This window comes from Protopterus annectens, chromosome 6.part0 (assembly GCF_019279795.1).
Source record: "Protopterus annectens isolate FY-2018-M chromosome 6.part0, PAN1.0, whole genome shotgun sequence".
Taxonomy (NCBI): domain Eukaryota; kingdom Metazoa; phylum Chordata; order Ceratodontiformes; family Protopteridae; genus Protopterus; species Protopterus annectens.
In genome coordinates, this window is record NC_056737.1 from 220,039,326 (window position 1) to 220,062,805 (window position 23,480).

Below are 23,480 nucleotides of genomic sequence, written 5' to 3' on the forward strand. Positions count from 1 at the left end.
GGAAGTGACATTAGAAGCCCCTACATTCTCCAGCTCTGTTCTGCAACTCACACAGTTGAAACCTCAAGCCTTATATACATCACTGCAACATTCCTGCATTTGATACCTTAAAGAGAATCTCATTCAGAGCCCAAGCAAGGTGCCTAGAATAGCACTGCTAGTAAAGCCTTTTAAACATTGTGACAAGTGCTGGCATCTTAATCCAGTCAGTTATTAAGATGACCAGGGACATGGATTTCCAAGATGGCTCCACAATGATCAACACCTTGACTTCAGCTCTCCCAGTGTGAAAGAAGAAAGAAAGAGATAAGGGCTGGTAATTCTGCCAGTTTCAGTAAAATTCAGTCACTGGCTAGTAAGTACACTTCCTGGATGCCAGCAAAGAAGAAACTTTGAAAGCCTGAAAGAAAATCAACTAGAAAACAATGACTGGGAACAATCTTGCAGCTCTTCAGCAAAAAGCAGTTCAAGTGCCAGCTTTGGTATAAGAGACGACTTTCAGTAATTTCGAGGAAAAAAACAAATAAAATGTGGTCAGAGCTGACTAAAATAAATGAAACACTGAAGGAGTATAACAACTCAAATAACAAAAGGCTGAAAAAATGGAAGACACTTTAAACAACTATGCAGACAAACTGAAAAAAAAACTGCAAAAATCAGAGGTCTGAATAAACAAAAAGCTGGCTGCAAGTATGAGACTGCTCAAGAAAAAACTGTTTCAAAAATAGTAGAGTTAGAGGACAGAGGACACAGAGAAAACCTGAGATTTTCTGTTCTACCATCAAAACTGGAATGAACAGACTGCATTAATTTAATAAAAGCACAAATAAGAAACTGGGCTGGTACTCCACAGCAGGATTTGTCAAATGAAAGGGCATATCATGTATACGTTCTAAAGCTGGCCATGAGAAAGCAGCCAAGACCTGCATTAGTAAAGATGCAATCATACTAGTAGAAACAGTTGATACTGACAAAACTGTAGCAGAAGGGCATTATTAAAAACTGGATAAAGTAAAGTGTTTGCGGAAATGATTATTCACTGTACTCCAGGCCGAAAAGAACCAAATTTATCCTAGTAATCAGTGAAAGACAAAATGCAGGTGTGGGATTTGAGCCACTGTATCTAGCTGCCTTCAGGATATTTTTTTTCTGGATGATCACATGCATTGTTTTATACAAAACAGCCTGAGGAGGAAATACAAAAGTTTGTCCAAAAAAGTGAGCCAACAAACAAAAGGAGACTCTGATTCTCATTCTTCTGACAATAAACCTCAAAGACTATGTTAGTGAAACCTTTTCCAGTATTCCAAAGGAAAATGTTTGAGAGAAAAAAAGCACAATCGGGAGTACCTTGTACCTGAAACCAGTCTCTGGGGTTGTGTGATGGCAACAAACTGTAAGAAGACTAGCAACACTGAAATTAGTGCATAAATGTGAAAGTATAAAGCAGCAATCATATTTGCAAAGTATGGCTTTACAAGAAAATGTGGCCGAGAAATATTGGACCTTTGCTTTTTTTGGGGGGGGGGGGTAAAAGCCAATACACCACTTCATGTCATTAATGTTTGGAAGGACACCAAATGTGAAAAAAGAAAAAAAAAAGTAAAAATTGTTCTTCTTAACAGTATTTACATAACATATTTCATGATATAAATTGCATGTTACATATTACAGCATTTTCAGATAGTGTTGTATGTGAGAAAGATACTAAAGTACTTTTTTTCTTTTTTTAGTTTTAAGAAATACAAGCATTGCAATGTAAAAAGAAAAGAAAGAATGGACAAAAGCAAGCTGAAATCTTGGGCTGTAGAGGTGGGGTGGGGTGTAAAAGTGCACTGATTATAATACATGTTCAAATGCTTCCAAACCAATGCTCCAAGCAGCACAAGCAGATAATCAGAGGTGATAGTCAACAATCCAGAAATGATATATTGATAAAAAGATGAAAAATTTATAAATTTATTGCACAGCTGAACAAACTGGTGAGCACTTTCACAAATATTACATTTGCATCATCAGACCATATTGACTTACAAATCACATTAGTTTAAATATCAAAATCACCCTAAATCATTTTAAAATAAACCAATCATTATCCCCATTCTATATGACATCATTAGTCACATGTTAAATATGAATGAAAAAAGAAGCAAATTTAAAGACACATGCTCCAAATCATATCATTTCTAAAAGTATACTAAAACTCAGTATATAGGATAAAACACTTCATCATACAATAACATAAAGTACACAGAAAATATATATGTATGAAAACTATACAATGTATTTCACACATCAATACAGTCATTTTAACAATTTCCTATTTTTAAGTCTTGGTGTAATTACTATATGATCATTCAACCCTCACCCTAAGTGCACTTTCAAATTGACAATCCATTTTATTTCCTTCTCTTCTGTTATGTTGGCGATATTTACCATCCTACCATCATCCCTAACTATCTCTAATACACTGAATCAAAACTGATGGTCCATTCCTTTATCTATCATGTGTTTTGCTATAGCACTATATGTATGCCCTTTCCTCATACAATAAATATGGTCTCTTATATGTTTCCTCAGACATCTGTTTTTCCTATGTAGAAAGACTTGCAACAAATACAAGATAAACTACATTTTTACTGTTGCAGTCTGCATCAACTCTAATGTCATACTTCCTCTTCATGTCAGGATGCTCAAATACCATCTCTTCTGATATATACATGCAGAAATTACAGTTGTGGCATTTCCTCATCTCTCTACCAGAAAACCACCTTATCCTACCATCAACATTCATTGGGTAACATAATCTTTGCCTAAGTGACCTAGTGTTCCTATAAACTACACATGGTTTATCCCCCACCAATTCAGCTACTCGTTCATCAGCTTGCAATACATGCCAGTTTCTCCCTAGAATAGGTCTCATCTTATTATTGTCACTAGTATATGTAAATGCTAATGCTACATTATTGTGCTTTCTAGTAGACTTCCAGCTACTGCACTTGTATGCTGAATAATAAGGACTCGCCCTATCTTTCCTAAGATCCCTTGCCTGGTCACATGCCATCATAATATCCTTTTTCTTATAACCTCTATGTGAAAAATCACCCTCCAGAAGTTTCAGTTCATTCTCAAAATCACTGTGTCCATCAAAACACATGCTAGATAAAGGAATGGACCATCAGTTTCGATTCAGTGTATTAGAGATAGTTAGAGATGATGGTAGGATGGGGTAAATATCACCAATGTAACAGAAGAGAAGGAACTAAAATGGACTGTCAGTTTGAAAGCGCACTTAGGGCAAGGGTTGAATGATCATATAGTAATTACACCAAGACTTAAGAATAGGAAATTGTTAAAATGACTGTATTGATGTGTGAAATACAGCATATAGTTTTCATACATATACATTTACTATGTACTTTATGTCATTGTATGATGAAGTGTTTTATCCAATATACTGAGTTTTAGTATACTTTTAGAAATTATATGATTTGGAGCATGTGTCTTTAAATTTGCTTCTTTTTTCATTCTTATTTAACATGTGACTAATGATGTCATATAAAATGAGGATAATGATTGGCTTATTTTAAAATGATTTAGAGTGGTTTTGATATTTAAACTAATGTGATTTGTAAGTCAATATGGTCTGATGAAGCAAATGTAATATTTGTGAAAGTGCTCATCACCAGTTTATTCAGCTGTGCAATTTTTCATCTTTTTATCAAGATATTGTTTCTGCATTGTTGACTATCAGAGGTGATTATCTGCTGTGTGCTGCTTGGAGCATTGGTTTGGAAGTATTTGTATTTTTTGTGCTCAGCAGCAATTGTCAAGAAGTGGAGGTTTTGCTGTATTTATTTATAATATATGTACAGTTGAGATGTCTCCTCCTCACCTTTGCATAGTTGAATGTCTGGATTAATGCCCTTAGCTTAATCTAATAACAAGTGTTTTTTGCGTGTGTGTGTGTGTGTGTGTGTGTGTGTGTGTGTGTGTGTGTGTCAGCTTTAAATATAAGGAAACACTCCAAATCTAATGGAAAGTTTTCCTTTAGCAAATAAATGCTCAATGTCAGAGGACAGCTGTACATTCTGTTCTTATATTTCCAAAGAGATAAACTGAACCTATATCTACTGCTGTATAATGATAGAATGCGCATGTAACAGTGCTGTAGATAATGTATAAGATAACAGTGAAGGTAGTGCTATATACTGTAGAACTTTGTGAATATCTACTGCTGTATAATGCTGGAATGTGCATACAGCAATGCTGTAGATATTGTGTGCACTGGAAGACAACAGTACAGGAAGTGCTTTATATTACACAACTATGTGCATATCTACTGCTCCATAATGTTGGAATGTACATGTAACGGTGCTGTAGATATGTGTTGGTAGCAGATAACAATACAGGTAGTGCCTTATACTGTATAAACTGTGTGCTGATCTACTGCAGAATAATGTTGGAATGTGCATGTAACAGTGTTGTAGATATTATGTGTCACTGGAAGATAACAGTACAGGTAGTGCTTTATATTACAGAACTATGTGCATATCTACTGCTGTATAATGTTGGAATGTGAGTGTAAGACTGCAGTAGATATTATGTGTTGTAGGAGATAACAGTACAGGCACTGCTTTATGTTACAGAACTATGTGCATATATACTGCTGTATAATGTAGGAATGTGTGTGCAATAGTGCTGCTGCAAATAGTATGTGTCTGTTGAAGATAGTGCAGGTAGTGCTTTATACTGTTGAACAGTGTGCATATCTACTGCTGTATAATGTTGGAATGTACATTTAACAGTGCTGTAGATATGTGTTGGTAGAAGGTAACAGTACAGGTAGTGCTTTATATTGTAGAACTGTGTGTATATCTACTGCTGTATAATGCTGGAATATGCATGTAACAGTGCTGTAGATACTGTATAAGACAGCAGTGGATGTAGTGCTTTATACTGTAGAACTGTGTACATATCTTCTGCTGTGTAATGCTGGAATGTGCATGTAGCAGTGCTGTAGATATTGTATAAGATAAAAGTGGAGATAATGCTTTATAATGTAGAGCTGTGTGCATATCTACTACTGTATAATGTTGGAATGCCCAAGGCCTTTGACACCATCCTCCACTCTGGAATCATAGATAAACTTACTAAGCTGGGCATTAATCCCTACGTCACCCAATGGGTTGCTAACTGGCTTACTGATAGAACCCACACTAAAAGTATCCGACTCCAAATCCAGCTCCAGACAAGTGACAAGTGGAGTACCTCAGGGTTCAGTCCTGGGACCGCTCTTGTTTGGCATCTACTTCTCTGAAGTACAGGCCAACACTAAGGGACTCTGGCTAACAAAGTTCACAGATGACTGCAAACTGGGAGCCATTATTGAATCCCCAAATGATGTGGATACTCTACAAAAGGGCCTTACAGAAACAGATGTTTGGTGCCAGAGCCATGGGCTCAAGCTCAAGGCCAAGAAATGTATAGTTATCCCCTTTGGGAAAAAACATGTACCCGTGAATTACCATATAGGTGGCAGTACACTAAACACCGAAAGTGTGATAAGAGACTTAGGGACACAGGTGGACAGTGGTCTCACCTTCGATAACCACATTGCCACAACAGTCAGGAAATCCTTCTATGTGGCACACCTCATCACTAAGGGATTTTCATCCGGAAAAAAGGAGGTCATTGTCCCACTGTACTCATCCCTCATTAGACCCTCTATAGAATACAATGCCCCATTTGGTATGTACCTCTCAAGACATCTGCAACAACTGGAAAGGCCGCAGAAATACCTCACTAAAAGAATCACAGGCCTAAAGCAGATGCCCTATGCTGACCACCTTAAACAACTCCAGCTATACTCTGTCGCATATCGTCTACTCAGAGGCGATCTCTGCTTAACATACAAGGCCATGTCAAACCCAGAGCTGTTGGACATGCTACACTTAAAGAAATCCCAATTCCTCAGAGCCACACGCTCCAGGGGTCTAAACCTTGTCATCACAATAAACAAAACATGCTGGAGGGATAGGTTCCTGACCTAGAGACTCTCCAGACTCTGGAATAGATTGCCCATACATGTCAAGCAGAGTGCCTCATTGGCCCTCTTCAAAAGGAACCTTGACGATTGGATGGGAGAAAGGAAATTCACCCCGGGAATCACATCAGTCACCCTGCTAGACAGGGGTCCAGGGAAGTAAAAAGTGTGGGAAGAAATAGCCAGGGAATTGTTATGGCTAGGCTTGTATAGGCCCAAGGGCTGATAGCCTAGTACCAACCTATGAACCTATGACTACATTTGCAGACAATAAATTGAGAATTCTGAGCATTGCTTGCCAAGGGAATCATAAAATTAAAAGGTATAAAGGCAAGCAGCTTAGTAAAAAATAAAAATTGAAATTATTGGAAGTGAATAGCAGCACCTTTCCTGGTCCCTAAACACCTCAATGCATTTACTAGAACTGTGTATAATTTAGTTTTATTTAAAGATAGCTAGTGTACTTTTTTCTAAAGGCTAAAAGTCAATGTCTTCTGAAAGCATATAAGCTGTTTTTTCACATCTGGGTGGGGAATAAAGACAAGACAAGAAGATAAAGCAATTAGTGAAAGTAGGAGCACAGGGTATAACATGTGCCTTAGCATGGATAACCTTTATTTTAGGTTAGGTAATGCCTGTGAGTGCAGCTGTTGATATGTGACAACTGTTCCTATCAAGAGGTACTTGAAGTACATAGTTTTGTATGTTTGTTTTAAGTTAATAAAATATGGGGTTGTTGTGAGGATGTGTTTTTGAGGGTTTTCTTTAAAACAAAATATTGTAAAAGGTGACATAGGTTTAAATGTAGATGACAAGAAATACAGTAAACTCAAGCAACTGGCACTCTTAAACAGCCAGCAAAAAAAAAAAAAAAAATCGAAGAAATACAGTACAGTTTTTTTATGTGTTGTGCTTTCTGTTTTCCGCCTGCAAAAACATACCTTATATTTTTTAGAGTTATAGAGTTTTAAAAAGGAAGACAGGAATAAATTCCCTCTTTCCCCAACATGAGAATAAGTCAAACCAAACAAATGTGTACAGTATTAGTCAGACCAATTTTTAATAGTAACTCTCAAGCAACCAGAAACTACAGTTATACGGCATCTACCAATCCCCATGGGTGCCGGTTAACTGAGAGTTTACTGTAACTGCATAAAAGATCAACCTGCCAAACATTAGTGTTGCATGTAAAACAAAAGCTAGAAGTGGGCATTTAAAAAAAGCTGTCATATATAATAGGTGAGAATAAGAACATCAAAACAGCTACACTATTTTCTATATAATTATGGAATGTAAATGGCCTCACAAGTATAGACAAAATGTAAGAGTACTGAATTATATTAAGAAATGCATAGTGCAATTAGCAATGCTATGGAAGGCACATTTAGAAAGAAGTGAGCATTTTAATTTGATAAAGAAAGGACTTCAAAATGGATATTCAGCAGAATATCAGGGACAAAGGAAAAGGGGAGTACTTATACTAACTATTACAGGAGCTCCATTAGTGATAGAAGAGAAAAAAAGATAGTAATGGTAAATTTGTGGTACCAAGGAACTACCAGCAAGGGAAGAGGTTTGGCTGGCAAGTATTTATATTCCACTTAAAATTGTTATTATGGAGCTTAAGAAAGTTTTGGGAGAAGTAATCAGCTTTCAATTGGGAATTTTAATTAAAGGTGGTATTGGAAATTGATGGAACCAGAGGAGAAGTTGGTGACAATAACAAAGGGTTCAAGGAAGAGGGCAAGGGTTAAGTGAGATAAGGTGATCCTTCCAACAGAGCACAGTGGTTTAGGATTACCTGATTTGAAGCGATATTTTAGAGTGAAACAGTTAAAGCTCATATACATATTCAAAGTGGAAAGGGATGACAATGAAGAGGAGGGATTCATGAAATAAGAGAAAGTAGGATGTTGGATGCAAATCCTTAAGGAAAATAACAATAGCCATACAGAATATTGTATCATAAAGTAGCAGAAAATATTATTGGAACTAAGCCAACACAAGAATGGAGAAAGGAGATTTTGCTGATAGGATGACTACAATTAAGGGTACATTGAGTAGGTAAGACAGGATTGGAATTTACTGAAGAAAATGGCAAAGGAACCAAAGTATTGGGAGCAAATGACTAGAGAGGGAATGAGCAGATGCCAAGAAGACATTTTGACTGCAGGCTAGAGACGGTCTTCCCTATGAGGAATTGACATCTGAGTAGAGGCATAGACAAATGGATAGGGGATCCAGAGTGAAAGTCCTACTCTGGTAGAGATTTAGTTGCACCCAGACCAGAAGCTGCTGTTAAAAAAGTGGATAATTAGTAGAGCATATAAAATACTGAATGATAAATGTAGGTAAATTAATTATGCCAAGACTATGAACTTTACTGTATGAGACTTATAAAGTCTAGGGAATCAGAAATGAAGAAGTCATTGCTTGTTTGTTACATTAGACCCAAACCTCAGTATGGGATAACAACAAGGAAACCTTACAAGAAAACAGGTATGGGTAAACTGGAAAGAGTACAATGGAAATATAGCAAAGACATCCATGGATATGAAATGTTAACTTATTATGAAAGACTAAAAATATCTGAACTTGTACAGTATCTTATATATACATTTAGGAGGAGACTTTATTCATGTATATCGAGCATTTAGAGACAACTACCTCTGGGAATGTTTGGGTTTATCAAAAAGTAGTAGAGAATCATCAGACAACCTATGTAAACATATGCGATTGAAACAAAGTTAAGAAAAGCCCCTAATTGGAAAACCCTAGTCCCAGATGCAGTACCTAACTTCTGACTAAAAGTTTTAACAAGATTTAGACATAAGTAAGACCTATTTATATGCACACCCTGAACAGACACCAGTCTGGTTAACAACAGGAAAGACAATGCTCCTACTTAACAGCAAACCTGCAAGCTATCCTAAAAACTATAGACCAACAACTTGCCTTCCAATGACATAAAAAACTATACACTGGAATTGATGCCGACATAGTATATAGTCATGTAGAAGAAAACTTAATCATGGAAAACAAACAAAAGGGTAATAAAAGAAAGTCATACAGAGCAAAGAATAATTTGTTGTTCAATAAAGTCATGATGACGAACTGTCAAAAGGGGAAGAATCAAAGTATGGCATGGACAGACTACAAAAAAGCATTTGACAGTATCCCGTATTCATGCATAAAAGAGTACTTAAAAATGTATTAGATACACCCTAAACTGATCGATTACAACACAGTGGTATACCATTGTGGAGTTAAGCTTGTGAGGTCAGCATATATGGATGCAGTCCCATGATTATTACAGATGTATTCATGTAATCGATTTTGAGGAGGCACCTACCTCCTTCAGAATGGGGGCTATATAATCTTGGTATGCACTGATTTTTATAAATCATATGACAGTTCGTCATCATGACTTTATTGAACAACAAATTATTCTTTGCTCTGAAAAATATTTGGGAATTGATGAAGGATCAACAATAAAACATGAACAAATGTGAATAAAATTTAGTAAGGAATACTTTGTCAAGGACAAATTATTATTCTAGGGATAAAATTTAAAAAGGGGATATTCCAGGGTGATCACCACTGCTAGTTTGCCTTGCTCTTAGTCCATTAAACTAACAGATTAGGTCATGGCCATCTTCTTTTTATAGATGATTTAAAACTGTATAGTTCATCAGATGAGGAACTGAAAGCAGAACTGCAACATGTCAAAACTTTTTCAGATGATACAAGAATGTTATTTGTTCTTGATAAATGTGCAAAACCAACCTTTAAAGCAGGAAAGCTGCAGCACCAAGAAAATATCAGTTTGGCACAAGAATGTGATATAAAATAACTTGAGCAAGAGGGAATGTATAAATATTTGGGAATTGATGAAGGATCAACAACAAAACATGAACAAATGTGAATAAAATTTAGTAAGGAATACTTCAGAAGACTTAAATTAATACTGAAAACAGCACAGACATCTAGGAACATAGTAAAGACTATACACCAGTTTGCTCTTTCTGTCCTAACTTAGTTTTCGTGAGACTGACTGGCCCCAAAAGGTGCTGGGATAGGTTGGACAGGCAAAGAAGAAGGATGCTTCATGCTCATCATATGATTTATAAAAATCAGTGCATACCAAGATTACATAGCCCCCATTCTGAAGGAGGTAGGTGCCTCCTCAAAATCGATTACATGAATACATCTGTAATAATCATGGGACTGCATCCATATATGCTGACCTCACAAGACCCAAACACAGTGAAAGTTTTGAAACATGAGGAGAATAAGTCTAAGATGACTTCCCTGCTTAGTTTAGCAGAAGCATATCAGCTTCAAGAGGGAATGAACATCATACCAGAAGTAGATAAAAATCAGGTAGCAACTGAATGTGCCAAAAAACAAATGAAAGAATATAAGGTGAAGGATCAGATGAGAAGGCAAGAAATGTGGAAAATGCATAAATATAGCTGCATGTATAGAAAACTCTTGGAACAGCCTCATATTGATCACAATCAAACACAGGAATGGTTAAGGACAGATGAATTTAAACCAAAAGATGAAAGGTTAATATTGGCGGCCCAAGATAGTGGATTACATACATGTTGGTTTACAAAGTCCACTGAACATGTGGGAGAAACAGACGAATGGAGGTGTTATAAAACATAATTGGAAACCATTGTACAACTTGTTGCTGGTTGTGATACACTAATGGCAGGTCTACTGTACATGACTGAAAGCTCAAAATACTGAAATTCATTTGACTGACTCCACAATCCCGAATGTTCAAAATACTGAAAACTCATTTGACTGAATTTCAGAATACTGAAAGCTTACAATGCTTAATTGCAAAATACAAAATGGCAGTGTATACAGTACAATAAGTTAAATAAAGGGTATATGCCCTTTTCTCCACTGTAGTGCGATCCCAAAGTTAGTATATACAGTTTAGGGGGGCACAGCCCCCACTTTGGGGGGGTGTGGGAGTCGTAGTCCCCTGCCTGTTTTTGGTTTTTTATCATCTGGTGTCTGTTAATAAGGTAAGTAAGTAGTTTTTCATTTTGGAAAGAGTCGTTGGTGTTGTAAGTGTGCATTTTTTTCTTTTAGTTTTCATTTTGTGAGATGAATTGTTGGTAACATTTGCTCATTTTGTCTGGTATTGTGAACCTAGGTTTTGTGAATGTTAATGTTATTTGTGATGAAATGTTTGGTATTCATGGATCTGTGCATCTTTTGTTATGTTCAGCAATTCATAGGTGAAGGGAAACACACCGTGTCTATAGCTTAACATTTTATGTTTTGCAATTCAGCATTGTAAGCTTTCAGTATTCTGAAATTCAGTCAGATGAGTTTTCAGTATTTTGAACATTTGGGATTGTGGAGTCATTCAAATGAATTTCAGTATTTTGAGCTTTCAGCCATATGAAGTGGACTCCTAATGGCAGAAGGACTGTATACTGAAAAGCATAATAATGTATCAATATTGTTGTACTGGGGTTGTGCAAACATAACAGTATTGAAATAGCTAAAAAAACACTGGAAACATGAGCCACAAAGCATTATAGAAAATGATGAAATTTATATCACATGGGATCACCCATTACCAACAGTTCAAAAACAGATGGGAGAGAACCAGATATAGTAACCCATGAAAAGAAGACAAAAGTAATACTGATCATTGAAATTGCTACATCCAGTGACTACAGTGTCTTGAGTACAGAGAGACAGAAAGTCATAAAATATCAGTATCTGCAGGCAGAAACAAGAGCAATTTGGAAGGAGGATACCCAGACAGTTCCAGCAGTAGTAAGAGCAACGAGTCTTATAACAAAGAATTCACAGTCTTACTGATACATGTAACTGTATATGAATTGCAGGAGTCATTACTGGGCACACTCTGGGGGTGCTGCGAAGAGCACTTCTGGCTAACATCAAAGACTGGAACAATACTAATTTCATGAACTGTAGTCATACATTGACTTGGGAATGGGGTCCATTCCCGTCATGGTATTATTATGGTACAAGAATGAGAAGAGTAATTGGTTCTTTGAGAGAGCAGCTGATGTATGGAATAGACTACCAAATTTCATTAAAGCCTGGACACTTATTATATTGGCAGGCTAGCAGGGCATTAATGCCAACGCTTGAAATATTTGTTTGCTTGTTTGTATGTATGTATGTATCAAAATAAAAAAATACATTTGGAAAAGAAGTTTGGATATGAAATTATTTTATCTGTAAACGATGTTTACAGAGGGTGTGTGTGTGTGTGTGTGTGTGTGTGTGTGTGTGTGTGTGTGTATGTGAAATGAGGATCCATTAACTCAGTTATGATTAGATGACTGAGTGCAGGCAGGTATTTTTAAGTGGAGTATTGGTAGTAGTGATAACATTATAACAAATTCAAAAACAAAACCCATGAAACTGCACACACCCCAGCAGAAAAAAGCAAACGACAAACAAGTCCAAAAAGTGCTACTGGGGTATGGCTCCAGAGTCAAAGAAAACGAAGTATATAAAAGCTCTCCACAGTACTGCCTTTATTCAAGCACATAGTGCTTGAATAAAGGCAGTACTGTGGAGAGCTTTTATATACTTCGTTTTCTTTGACTCTGGAGCCATACCCCAGTAGCACATTTTGGACTTGTATAACATTATAACAGTTGACATGATATTGCAGCACTATATATTTCTTCTTTGGTAATAATTTAATTAATGATCACTTCATTAAAAATAAAATGCTGTCCTGTGCAGAGAAACAGGTTTACTGACAATTAAGTGCTTTTGTTCCACTTGAAACCGGATCTTCATCATTATAGTGAAATGTAACATCCTTTTGGTTAAATACACAACAGTAAAGTTCAAAGGTCAAAATTAAATATGCTGCTTTAAAAATGAAATTAATACATTAATAACTCATTAAAACAACTCTAAAAATATAAAAAGCATAAAAAAGATATACTCTGGGCCACCTGAATTTATTTAAAAAATAATACTCTTTCTAAAACCCATATTTGCTGTCAAATTTGCACAGTACAAGATCAAATATTTAAATGTGATATAAATATTGTAATTATTATAAACATTTTTAAAATATAGAAATATAACATATAAAAAATGTTATAGCTTTGTTGCTCTATGTGTTAAACTATTAACAGAATTTTTGTCATTAACTGGGAAGCATTCAAAACAGGCAATTAGAATGATACTTTATCAACATTATTATGTTATTAAGAAAGCAGACTTCAAAAATTGTGTAAGTATGCAAAAGACTGTATTTTTTGTATATATATATATATATATATATACATATATTTTTTATTTTTTAATTTTAGAGAGGGTTCTACTTAACATAAGGGATTGTAACTGGGAATCAAGTTTGGAATATAGAAAATTTTATTGACAAAATTCTTTTGAATGCCTCCCAGTTCCCAGAAGTTAATGACAAAATGTATTTTATATTCTATATTGCACATATGTTTTAGCTTGTGATTTATATTTACATAAAAAACAGTTATAATAAACGTGATGCAATGAAGCTGGAACACAAACAAAAACAGGGGCCAAGATACACTAATAATTTCTACCGACAGCAGAATAAAACAAACCAAAACAAAAATGCTTCCAGTAAGTGTCAAGTGGGTGATCTATACACACTAAACACATTTATACTCCATTAAGAAAAGATTCATCTCTTCCTATAGTGCCACTTTTGGTGTTTTGTTTTTACTGGGGGGAATAAGTTGATAACTGAAGGAATGATCAATATGTTGTAAATTAGGTTACATAAGTGTCAACCAAAGCAAAACTGGCTAACCTCACTTTCCAACAGGGCTGCAATGGACAACATCTTAGGCTTTTATTCACCTGAATTTCCCACATGGAAAGTTTTTGCTTTCAGCAGTGCAATGGCCTAGATCCAACTGCTCATGAGTATATCAGACTAGTTTTGCATCAATATTCCTAATTTATATTAGAAATTAGATGTCATCTAAGCCAAAATGAGCTCTGTATTTTGTTCAGTATGTTTGCGGATATTATGTAGAACTGTCATTTCAAAGTACATATGCATCAAGTAGACAGCTGCTGCAAAACAAGCCTGGCACGTTTATCTTCCTGCATCTATAGATCATAATTAAGTTGTAAATTAAATAATCCTTTTAGCTCAAGCACATTCTGAAATGGCAATCCTTGAATGTGGAGTTAGCAGATAAAGAATATCTATCTGCATGGCTTTCCAGCTGCCCCTCCAATGTCCCTTCTCCATGTACCCCTTCATCCCACGTTTTTATAAGGCATTTTAGTTCCTAAAACCCACTCTGAGAAACTGCTTGATTTATCACCTATTTTTTCAGTGAAGTACTAATGTTTAAGATGAAAAATTATTGGTGTGATACTCATGTACCCTCCTGCTCATTCTTGTTCTTTTTAAGCTGTACTCCATCACCATGTCCCCTGTGTATCCAGATAACTCATAATGCTCATGCCCACATGAGAACAAACAATGCTTCCGTCCTGCCTCTTGTCCTCTTTCACTTTATTACCTTGGCAGCTTACTGTCCTTTTCCATTGCCTGCAAGTAGAAATGAACAAACCATTCCAAGTGGGGCCTGGCAAGAGACCTGTTAAGGGAGTAATATAACCTATACACTCCTGGAGTCTATTCCCATAAGAATACAGCCTAGCACCTTACTGGCCTTGACCACCACTCAGTTTGTACTTAATGGTTCAGTTCTGTCTTTACAGTCACTCCAAAGATTTTTTTCTAGCCCGTTTTAAGCACTTCAACCAGCTGGTATTCTATTTTGGGGATATCTAAGTCCAGAAGAAATACTTTACCGTTAACTGAACAGAATTTCAATTGCTGCTTTCTGTTTCACTCAGCCATCCACCTTTGATGGCCAAATATTAACAGCCACTCCCTCACACAGCTGCATTAGCATGCAGCTTCCCAAGTGTACTCCATCACCATTTCCCCTGTGTATCCAGATAACTCATAATGTCCCCCTTACATGCTCAGTAAACTAACCTTAAAGGGCTATCCTCTGTGACCTACTATATGGAGGCACAGTTAACTAATCTAAAAGGGAGGTGAAAGCCAAACACACTCTGGCTAGGCTTATAAATGCCCTAGGCAGATAGCCTAGTATCTACCTATGAACCTATAAGTGAGATTACTCTCACTGCTACAGCCCACATCAGGAGAAAAATGCTGTGGGAGAGCAATCTCTGAATTGAAAAGGCTTACAGTGATGCAGAAACCTTCTGAGTTAAGGCCTCCACAACTTCTCTTCCTCTGTCAATTTCAAACTTAACCTAGTCATAAAACTAGAGAAGGGCCATCTGCTGATGTCAGGCTTACAGGTACTTGGCTACCTAGGTCAGCTCTAGTTTACTACTTCTGTAGTGGCATCACTATGGCCTCTATCCAATCTTCTGGAACATCTCCACAACTGTTAAACAGGTTTAAGGATTCTCTCAAAGGATATGTGTAAATACTCAAGTTTTTTTTAGGATCCCAGAAAGTACGCCATCAAGAATTCTTTCCTTATCTTCCCTTAACTTGGGTCCCTTTTCTACAGCTGCCCCTGGTATGAAAATGTCGGCAAGCCATGCACTTTCTTTCCTATACTCCACTTCCTACACCAGTATTTTTTCTTCTTTTCCTGAACATTGAGGTAAAAAAAATTGACATGTTTTGCTCTTACCCCATCTTCCTGACCACTATGCAGCTCTTTCTTAATCATCATACCTTCCCCTATATAACTAATGAATCCATTTCTTCTTTTTTGGCTCCCTTGAACACTTGCACCTGACCATCAGCTACTCATGTTCTCTAACATGGCTCAAATCTCCTCGCAGTACCACAGAGTGTGACTGAAAAATCCTCAGTGCCATTGGTATTACCCCACCCATGAGGCCATCATCAGTGGTCTGAGAAAAAAGTAAAAATCAGAGCACAAACAGAGTGCTACTAACACTGACTTGTGTGCTGTTTTTTTTTCCTTAACCCCGCACCAGCATGCTAACATACTGCCCTTTAAGTTGGGAGGCCGAGAAGCAAGACCTTTGAGATATGCCTGTCCCAGAGCCTAAAGTAGCCTCACTTCCCTGACCAACCACATGTCCAGGCTGGGAAAATGTCAGCATCCTGGTTTCTACTAGATCTAAATTAGAGAGCCACCCTCTGCAGGACGGGTATTCCCATCCTCTCTATCAGCTCTGTTACAATGTAGAGTTGCTAGTTGATGATGGGTAGGCTGTGCCAGTGTCACAGGTTCAGTCCTCTTTGCCACTGAGCTGGCCCAACTAAATTGGTAGCCACTTTTTTGCTTCCTTGTACACTACAATTTTCATCTTTTTTCTTTAACTCATGAAATGAACTAACTGCTACACTGAAAGGGTGGAGGTTTGAAATTGTTTTATGACTTCAGGGAAGTGCAGCAGATCTTACCAAGACTCTTGTGTGTGTGTATTATTGACACCTATGTGATAAATCCTGACAGCTTCTAGCAATGGTGGGTAGCATGGGAACCAGAAGTCAGATGACCAGATATATGTGATGTCTTTCTGCACAGAAACAATGTTTTAATATTAGAGAAGACTGAAGTCTCAGGAGCAGTCGGTTTCTTGGAACCTCACATAGAAGGATCCCTCACCTCCTTCATTTTGCCTTGCTCTAGTAAGTCAGCAAGGGAGCAGTAAGTACCGTTTTTCTGTATCTATATTAATTTATTCATCTGTGTTATTTTAATATTTCCTGTGGTTGAAACTTTGTTTACTGTAAATATTTTGTATTTTCATGTTCTTTTATTATTTATTATTAAGTATATTTAAACATTTCATTGTGGCTGGTCTTACAGAGAACATTTTAATCTCAGAGTATTTGTATATATTTGGTAGCAGCTCTGGCCACTTCTGAAAGCCTTACTGTTTGTTCAACATTACCATTTGTATTAATATTAATTTGACTCAGTATAATTGGGTACCCTTGCAAGAGCCTTAGAGTAGCCGCCATTGGAGTGTCTGGAGGTGGTGTAACTAACTTATAGTCTGGGCAGAAGGGGGCATAGCTAGTAAACCTGTGCCAGCCTTTCCCAAGTGTGTGTGTGTGTGTGTGTGTGTGTGTGTGTGTGTGTGTGTGTGTGTGTGTGTGTGTGTGTGTGTGTGAAAATCAAATCTCAAAGTGTGTGTGTGTCAGCTGCTTGAGGCAGGGACATGAAGCACTGGTTTCACAGAGTGTCACAGAGAGAGTGGTTGGCTTGAACACTCTGCTAAGGACTCAACTCAGCAGCTGTGCCAGTGGGAAGCCTTCCAGGGGGACCTGGGAAGTGACAGAGAGAGAAACCCAGACCCCGGGCTGAGTGTGCTCCCTATGTGCTCTTAAGGGAAATTGTGCTTGATGCAAAAAGGTCTGCATCTGGAAATACTGGGTGTATCCATTTTTGTTCCAAGTGAATGTCCCTCTCCAGTATCAGTGGTGAGGATTCAGGTTCCTTGATTACTGGCCAAGAGTGGCGACATCACAGATGACAAAATGCAGTGCTACAGTTTCATCCACAGCATAAAGGGTGGGAAAATTTATGCAAGACAGTGAAAGGCCCATGTTTGTGGTTGCCTCCTATCTCCTTAGTCTCATATTTGCCTACACTCAAATGTCATTGGCCACCTGTGCAAATACCACCAAAAATCAATCTCTCTCTCAGAAACTTTCTTTCTGTCTTCTGCAGACTAATGTTTACAATTCTGATCAGTACAAAACCTCTGCCTGAAACATTTGAACCCATTATAAATGGAAAAAGGCAGACTTGACAAATTTTGTCATACAGCATGTTTTTATTTAACACGTCAAGTACAGCTAACTATAGGCACCTATTTTTAAGGGCGAACAAAGAGTTTTAGCTTAGTTAACTGACCTCTACACAGACATTGAGTACATAAAATAGGTAATGCAGATTTAAGCATGGTTGCAATTCACTGACTTAACTACCAAGCTGTTATGGACACTTAGGAAATGCACCCCAGGGATCACGTCAGTCGCCCTGCTAGACAGGGGTCCAGGGAAGTAAATAGTGTGGGAAGAAATAGCCAGGGAATTGTTATGGCTAGGCTTGTATAGGCCCTATGGCTGATAGCCTAGTGTCAACCTATGAACCTTAGAAATCATAAACCAACAAAAAGAAACACTGTACTTGTGTTAGCCAGGAATGATGTAAATGGTTGAATAAATTCATGTCAAAACTTTTTAATGAAAAATGCTAAAGAAAATGATAATTTTTGTGATAACATTTTTCATTAATTTTCAATACACATTTAATACTATATATAAAATTGCTTGTTAACAACATTGTAGAAAATGTACCACTGTTGAGATTCAAAATACAGCTAAAAGCTGCATATAACTTTCAGTTAGTAACACCTATCAATGGCTTTGTACATTTGCTTTTACTGTTCACCATATTTTACCAAGTACCATATCAGCAAATATTTTCTATGAAAATGAATAAAGCTGATTAAAAAATAATGCCTCTCTTCTAAACCTGCTCTGCCTATCTACTCTCTGATTGCATGATGGTGGCTGTGCCCACTCATTAATTTGGCAGTATATGACATTAAGAGTCATTTATAAATTATCTTTCAGTAAAACCAGTAGAGGAGTTATAGCACAGACAAGTTCCTTTAAATCTGCAGAATATTTACAAGGTATGTGAGCCATCCTGCTTTTAGTGCAGAAAATATAACATTCGTATTCAATGCCACTATTACGTAACTTGAGGTCTAAGGCAAATAAGAAGACAAGTAACCTACCTGACCCAGCAAGGCTTAAACAGTTGTTAAAAGGAACGCCATTAGTCATTGAAGTGACAAACTGAATGGCTCCATCTGATGGAGTTCTCCTGTGACCTCTTTGGATATTAGACATATGAGTTACATGTGTAGGGGTCAGAGATTGTTTGGGGTCCCTCTTGAAACTCTCAATATGAAGATTAACTAAGGGATTACTGACAAACTGGACATTCTCATTCACCAATATGGGGGTGGCAGCCATTTCACATGCCACCATCTCATCACTGTCTGAGTGCAGCAGAGACCGTGTGGAGTTGCATTCAGAAATGGAAGACAATGACAGCAACGCCAACGTGGTAGGATCACAAGAAGGAAGGGAGGACTCCTCCCTTCTAGAAACCTTCCTTGATGGTGGGCTCGTACTTCTCCGCATGCGGCCAGTACGTTGAAAAATACTGTCCCTCTTTTTCTTTTCGTCCTTTTGCTCAATTTCATCCTGGGGTGGCTGGCCTCTTCCTGCCTCCAGCAAGTCATACCCTAGGCCCACTGCTGCCAGGATGGCCCCACAGCCTAACAGGACCATCTCTGTCTTCTTACGTTGACAACAGCGCTTGAGACTGTTGGTGGGGGTGGACTGGGGAGTACTTGTGGCAGAATTCACTGGTGTGGGGTCTTCATTGTTGTCAGTCATGATTCCGTCTCCATCATCACTCCTGTGGAATGGCGTGCACAAGTAGGGCTGGCTGGGAGAAACTGATTCTGGTAGCTTACCCAATTCATCTTTAAAACATTCACTGTCTTCATTTTCTATAAGAAGAAACAACATTTTAATGATTTCAGAACTTCAATACTTTTCAACTTGCAGTAAAACTTTAGATTTCTAGTTTAATATGCAACAGGTAGCACTGCAGTAAGTGTTGAAAAATGGATAACCACTTTAGGAAGGCAAAGAACAAAATACCACAAGGTATTATTGAATATGATCCCTAACACTGGCAAGCAGAAATATCAGTGTAGACTACATTTATTTCTACACATCAAAACTGACTTTCAATACAAAACCTGAAACTTCACTGATCAGAAAAGGAGAACAAACATTTTCCCTCTGCAACTGGTAAGCTCAAAAATAATATTACTTTCAAACAGAATTTGTCTGAGTAGTAGTACTAGTAAGGCGAAGTGTAGGGTTTATTGGCCCTTGTACCACCTTATTCATGTGTGTATATACCCTAAGCCTAGCTCTACACATTACCTTACCGTAAACCACCACTCCCCAGCAGTACCACAACTCAAGACACTCACTCACACACACGCAACATACAGCAACTCTCACAAAACAAGGAATCTATCAACTAACCTAGCCTTTATCTCTAACCTACAAACACACCCACACCGCTAAGTCTTTTGCCTTCTCTAGCCCTTATTCTAACACTAATCCATAAACACTTACACACATGGTAACCCATAAAGTCAAAAAGTACAGTTTTGTACCTACCATAAATGTAGATGTTCGAGTGCTAATACAGCTGCAGTAATCACAGATGGGTTCTCTGCCGTCAGGCGGGCCCTCGGTCGGCCGAATTCCAAAGTCTAGGTCCGGCGTAGGTTGCTGTCGCTTTCTCTCCTGACGTCAGTGAGGCCAGAGTATATAAGACACAGCCGACGCCATGTTCTTCAGTCTTTCTTGCCCCAGAAGGAAGGCAATACATAAATTATATATATATATATATATATATATATATATATATATATATATATATATATATACATGCAATGCAATATAATCCAAAATCAGTAGTTGCAAGCAAATAAACCATAGAAGGATAACCCAGTCAGGTTGTATGAAGAGGGAGTTAAGTCCCATGCTTTTACCAAGTGGGGAAGGAGGGAGGGAAACCTGTACTGCAGCTGTATTAGCACTCGAACATCTACATTTATGGTAGGTACAAAACTGTACTATGTTCATCGTGCATACAGCTGCAGTAATCACAGATGGGTAGAGTCCCAAAGCTACGCACAGGGTGGTAGGTACTAGGAGGAACTGGGTTGAGCCAGAATGCCCTGCAACACAGCAGTGGCAAAGCCTGCTCTAGTTTTGGAATATAAAGGCAGGTGGTAGTGTTTTGTGAAGGTATGTACAGAACTCCAAGTGGCTGCCTCCAAAATATCTTTGGTAGGAACTCCTCTGAGGAAGGCTGTAGAGGTAGCTGTGGCCCTGGTGGAGTGTGATCTGATGCCTGTAGGAACAGATTTCCCATGATAGGAATAACAAAACCGTATGCAGTGGCCTATCCACTTTGAAATAGTCTGCTTGGTAACTGGCTTCCCTTGAGCCCCTACAGCATAGGACACAAAGAGTTGTTCTGATTTCCTGAAGGACTTTGTTCTGTCCAAATAATAACGTAGCTGCCTATGGATGTCTAAAGAGTGTAGCAGCCTTTCCCCTTTGTTTTGAGGATTGGGGTAAAAGGTAGGTAGGTGTATGGCTTGATTTAAAGCTACCCTGGATACCACTTTAGGCATAAATGACGGGTTGGTACGAAGGGAAACCTTGTCCTGATGGAAGATGAGAAAGGGCTGCACCGCCATGAGGGCCTGTAGTTCCGAAACCCTACGAGCTGAAGTGATAGCCAGAAGGAAGGCTGTTTTCCAGGACAACTGGTTCAAAAGGAGGCAATGTTAATTTTTCTAGTATGTAATTAAGATCCCAGGCTGGTATTGGTTGTTTCCTTGGTGGTCTTATATTCTTAGCCCCTCTGAGGAACTGTCGTAAGAGTGGGTGAGAAAATAAAGGAGGATCCGTGTTGAATTCTGCAGAAATGGCTGAGGCATGGATTTTTATGGAAGAAAATGAAAGTCCACTGTTCAGCAGCTCAGCTAGATACTGTAATACCTGAGGCAAGTTCAGTTTTCTAGGGTCCTGGCCTTTTTTCTCATTCCAAGAGCAAAACCGCTTCCATTTTGCGGAGTAAGCTTTTCTAGTAGATGGCCTTCTGGCCTCCAAAATGACATCCTGCACCTCCTTGGAGAGTAGGGTCTGTTGTGGTGTTAAGGAATTTTCCATGCAGCGAGATTGAGTGTTTTCAGCTGACTGTGAAGAGTTTTGTAGCTGTGCTGAGTCAGCAGAAGAGGCATTAGAGGCAGGGACCAGGGAGGAGTATGTGTTAGGCTCCTCAGGAGCTGGTACCAGTGTTGCCTTGGCCAATCTGGAGCAATCAGTATCATCTTCGGTCTGTCTGCTCTTGCTTTCAAAAGCACCTTGGGCAGAAGAGGCAGAGGTGGGAATGCGTAAACTGTCCATGCTGTCCAACTGAATGAAAGGGCGTCCACTCTCCAGGCCTTTGGATGAAAGGTCCTCGAACAAAACTTTTCCAATTGATGATTCCTGTGGGAGGCAAAAAGATCTATGTCTGGCCTCCCCCACGCTTGGATTATCTCTGCAAACACCTGAGGATGCAACTTCCATTCGTGTGAATCTGTCATATTTCTGCTTAGATTGTCTGCCAACGTGTTTTCCAATCCTGGCAAGTACTGTGCTTGAAGTTCGATTTGCCATTCCAGAGCCAAGTTCCAAAGAGTCATGGCTAGTCTGCACAAGGGGTATGAATGTGTTCCTCCTTGTTTGTTTATGTACCACATTACTGTGGTGTTGTCTGTTCTTATCAGTAATTGTCCTGGATGCAGGAGGTCCTTGAAAGCTGTAATTGCATTTATTACTGCTAGCATTTCTTTTTGATTGATGTGAAAGTGCTTTTCCTTTTGGGACCATTTGCCCTGAATGCACCTGTCCGTCATGTGCACCCCCCAGGCATAATCTGAGGCGTCTGTTGTGATGACTTGATTTGCTTGAGGCTTGCAGAATGGGAGGCCTGTATTTGCTTGACATGCTTGGGCCCACCATAGAAATTCCTTTTGCAAACATGGAATTATTGGTATTATTGTTTCCAAACTGTGACTGTGTTGAGACCATAGGTTTTTTAGGTACCACTGAAGTTTCCTCATATGCAGCTTTGCACATGGGATTAAAAGAATGCAAGATGCCATGAAGCCCAGAGCCTGCAGGATTTTCCTTGCAGTAAGCCTGGTACATTTTGCTAGTATTTGAAGTACTGAGTTAGTTGCCCCTGTTTTTCTGGCGTAAGATAGGCCATCTGGGTGTTTGTGTCCAAGTTGGCACCCAGGAAAATTATTTTCTGAGATGGTGTTAGCCTGGATTTCTCTTTGTTGATTGTGTATCCCAGAGAATGCAGTAACCGTGTTACATAAGCCAGATGTTCCAGAAGTATGTGCTTGCTGTCCGCTTGGATCAGGCAGTCGTCCAAATAAGGGTAAATTTGTATCCCTTGAAGTCTGCAGTAGGCAATCACTGATGCCAGGCACTTTGTGAATACTCTGGGCGCAGTAGATAAGCTAAAGGGCAATGCAGAGAATTGATAGTGGATTGAACCTGCAAGAAATCTGAGGTATCTTCTGCAGCTTTGTCTGATTGGGACATGCAGGTATGCCTCCTTGAGGTCCAATGTTACCAGCCAAAACTCCTTGCCCAGCATGGGAAGAAGCTGCTGTAGTGTGAGCATCTTGAATTTTGGTACGAGTAAAAATGTGTTTAGGATGGATAAGTCCAAAATGGGTCTCCAGTCGT

General features: G+C 38.4%; 1 protein-coding gene across 1 annotated transcript in view; it reads right to left on the reverse strand.

Moving 5' to 3' along the window:
* MAP3K9 (mitogen-activated protein kinase kinase kinase 9) overlaps positions 1 to 23,480 on the reverse strand; it is a 1,255,777-nt gene that overhangs the window by 53,813 nt on the left and 1,178,484 nt on the right. Inside the window, exon 10 of the mRNA XM_044073971.1 lies at positions 18,860 to 19,645. Coding sequence (XP_043929906.1) covers positions 18,860 to 19,645 — 786 coding nt within the window. The remainder of the gene's footprint in view (positions 1 to 18,859; positions 19,646 to 23,480) is intronic.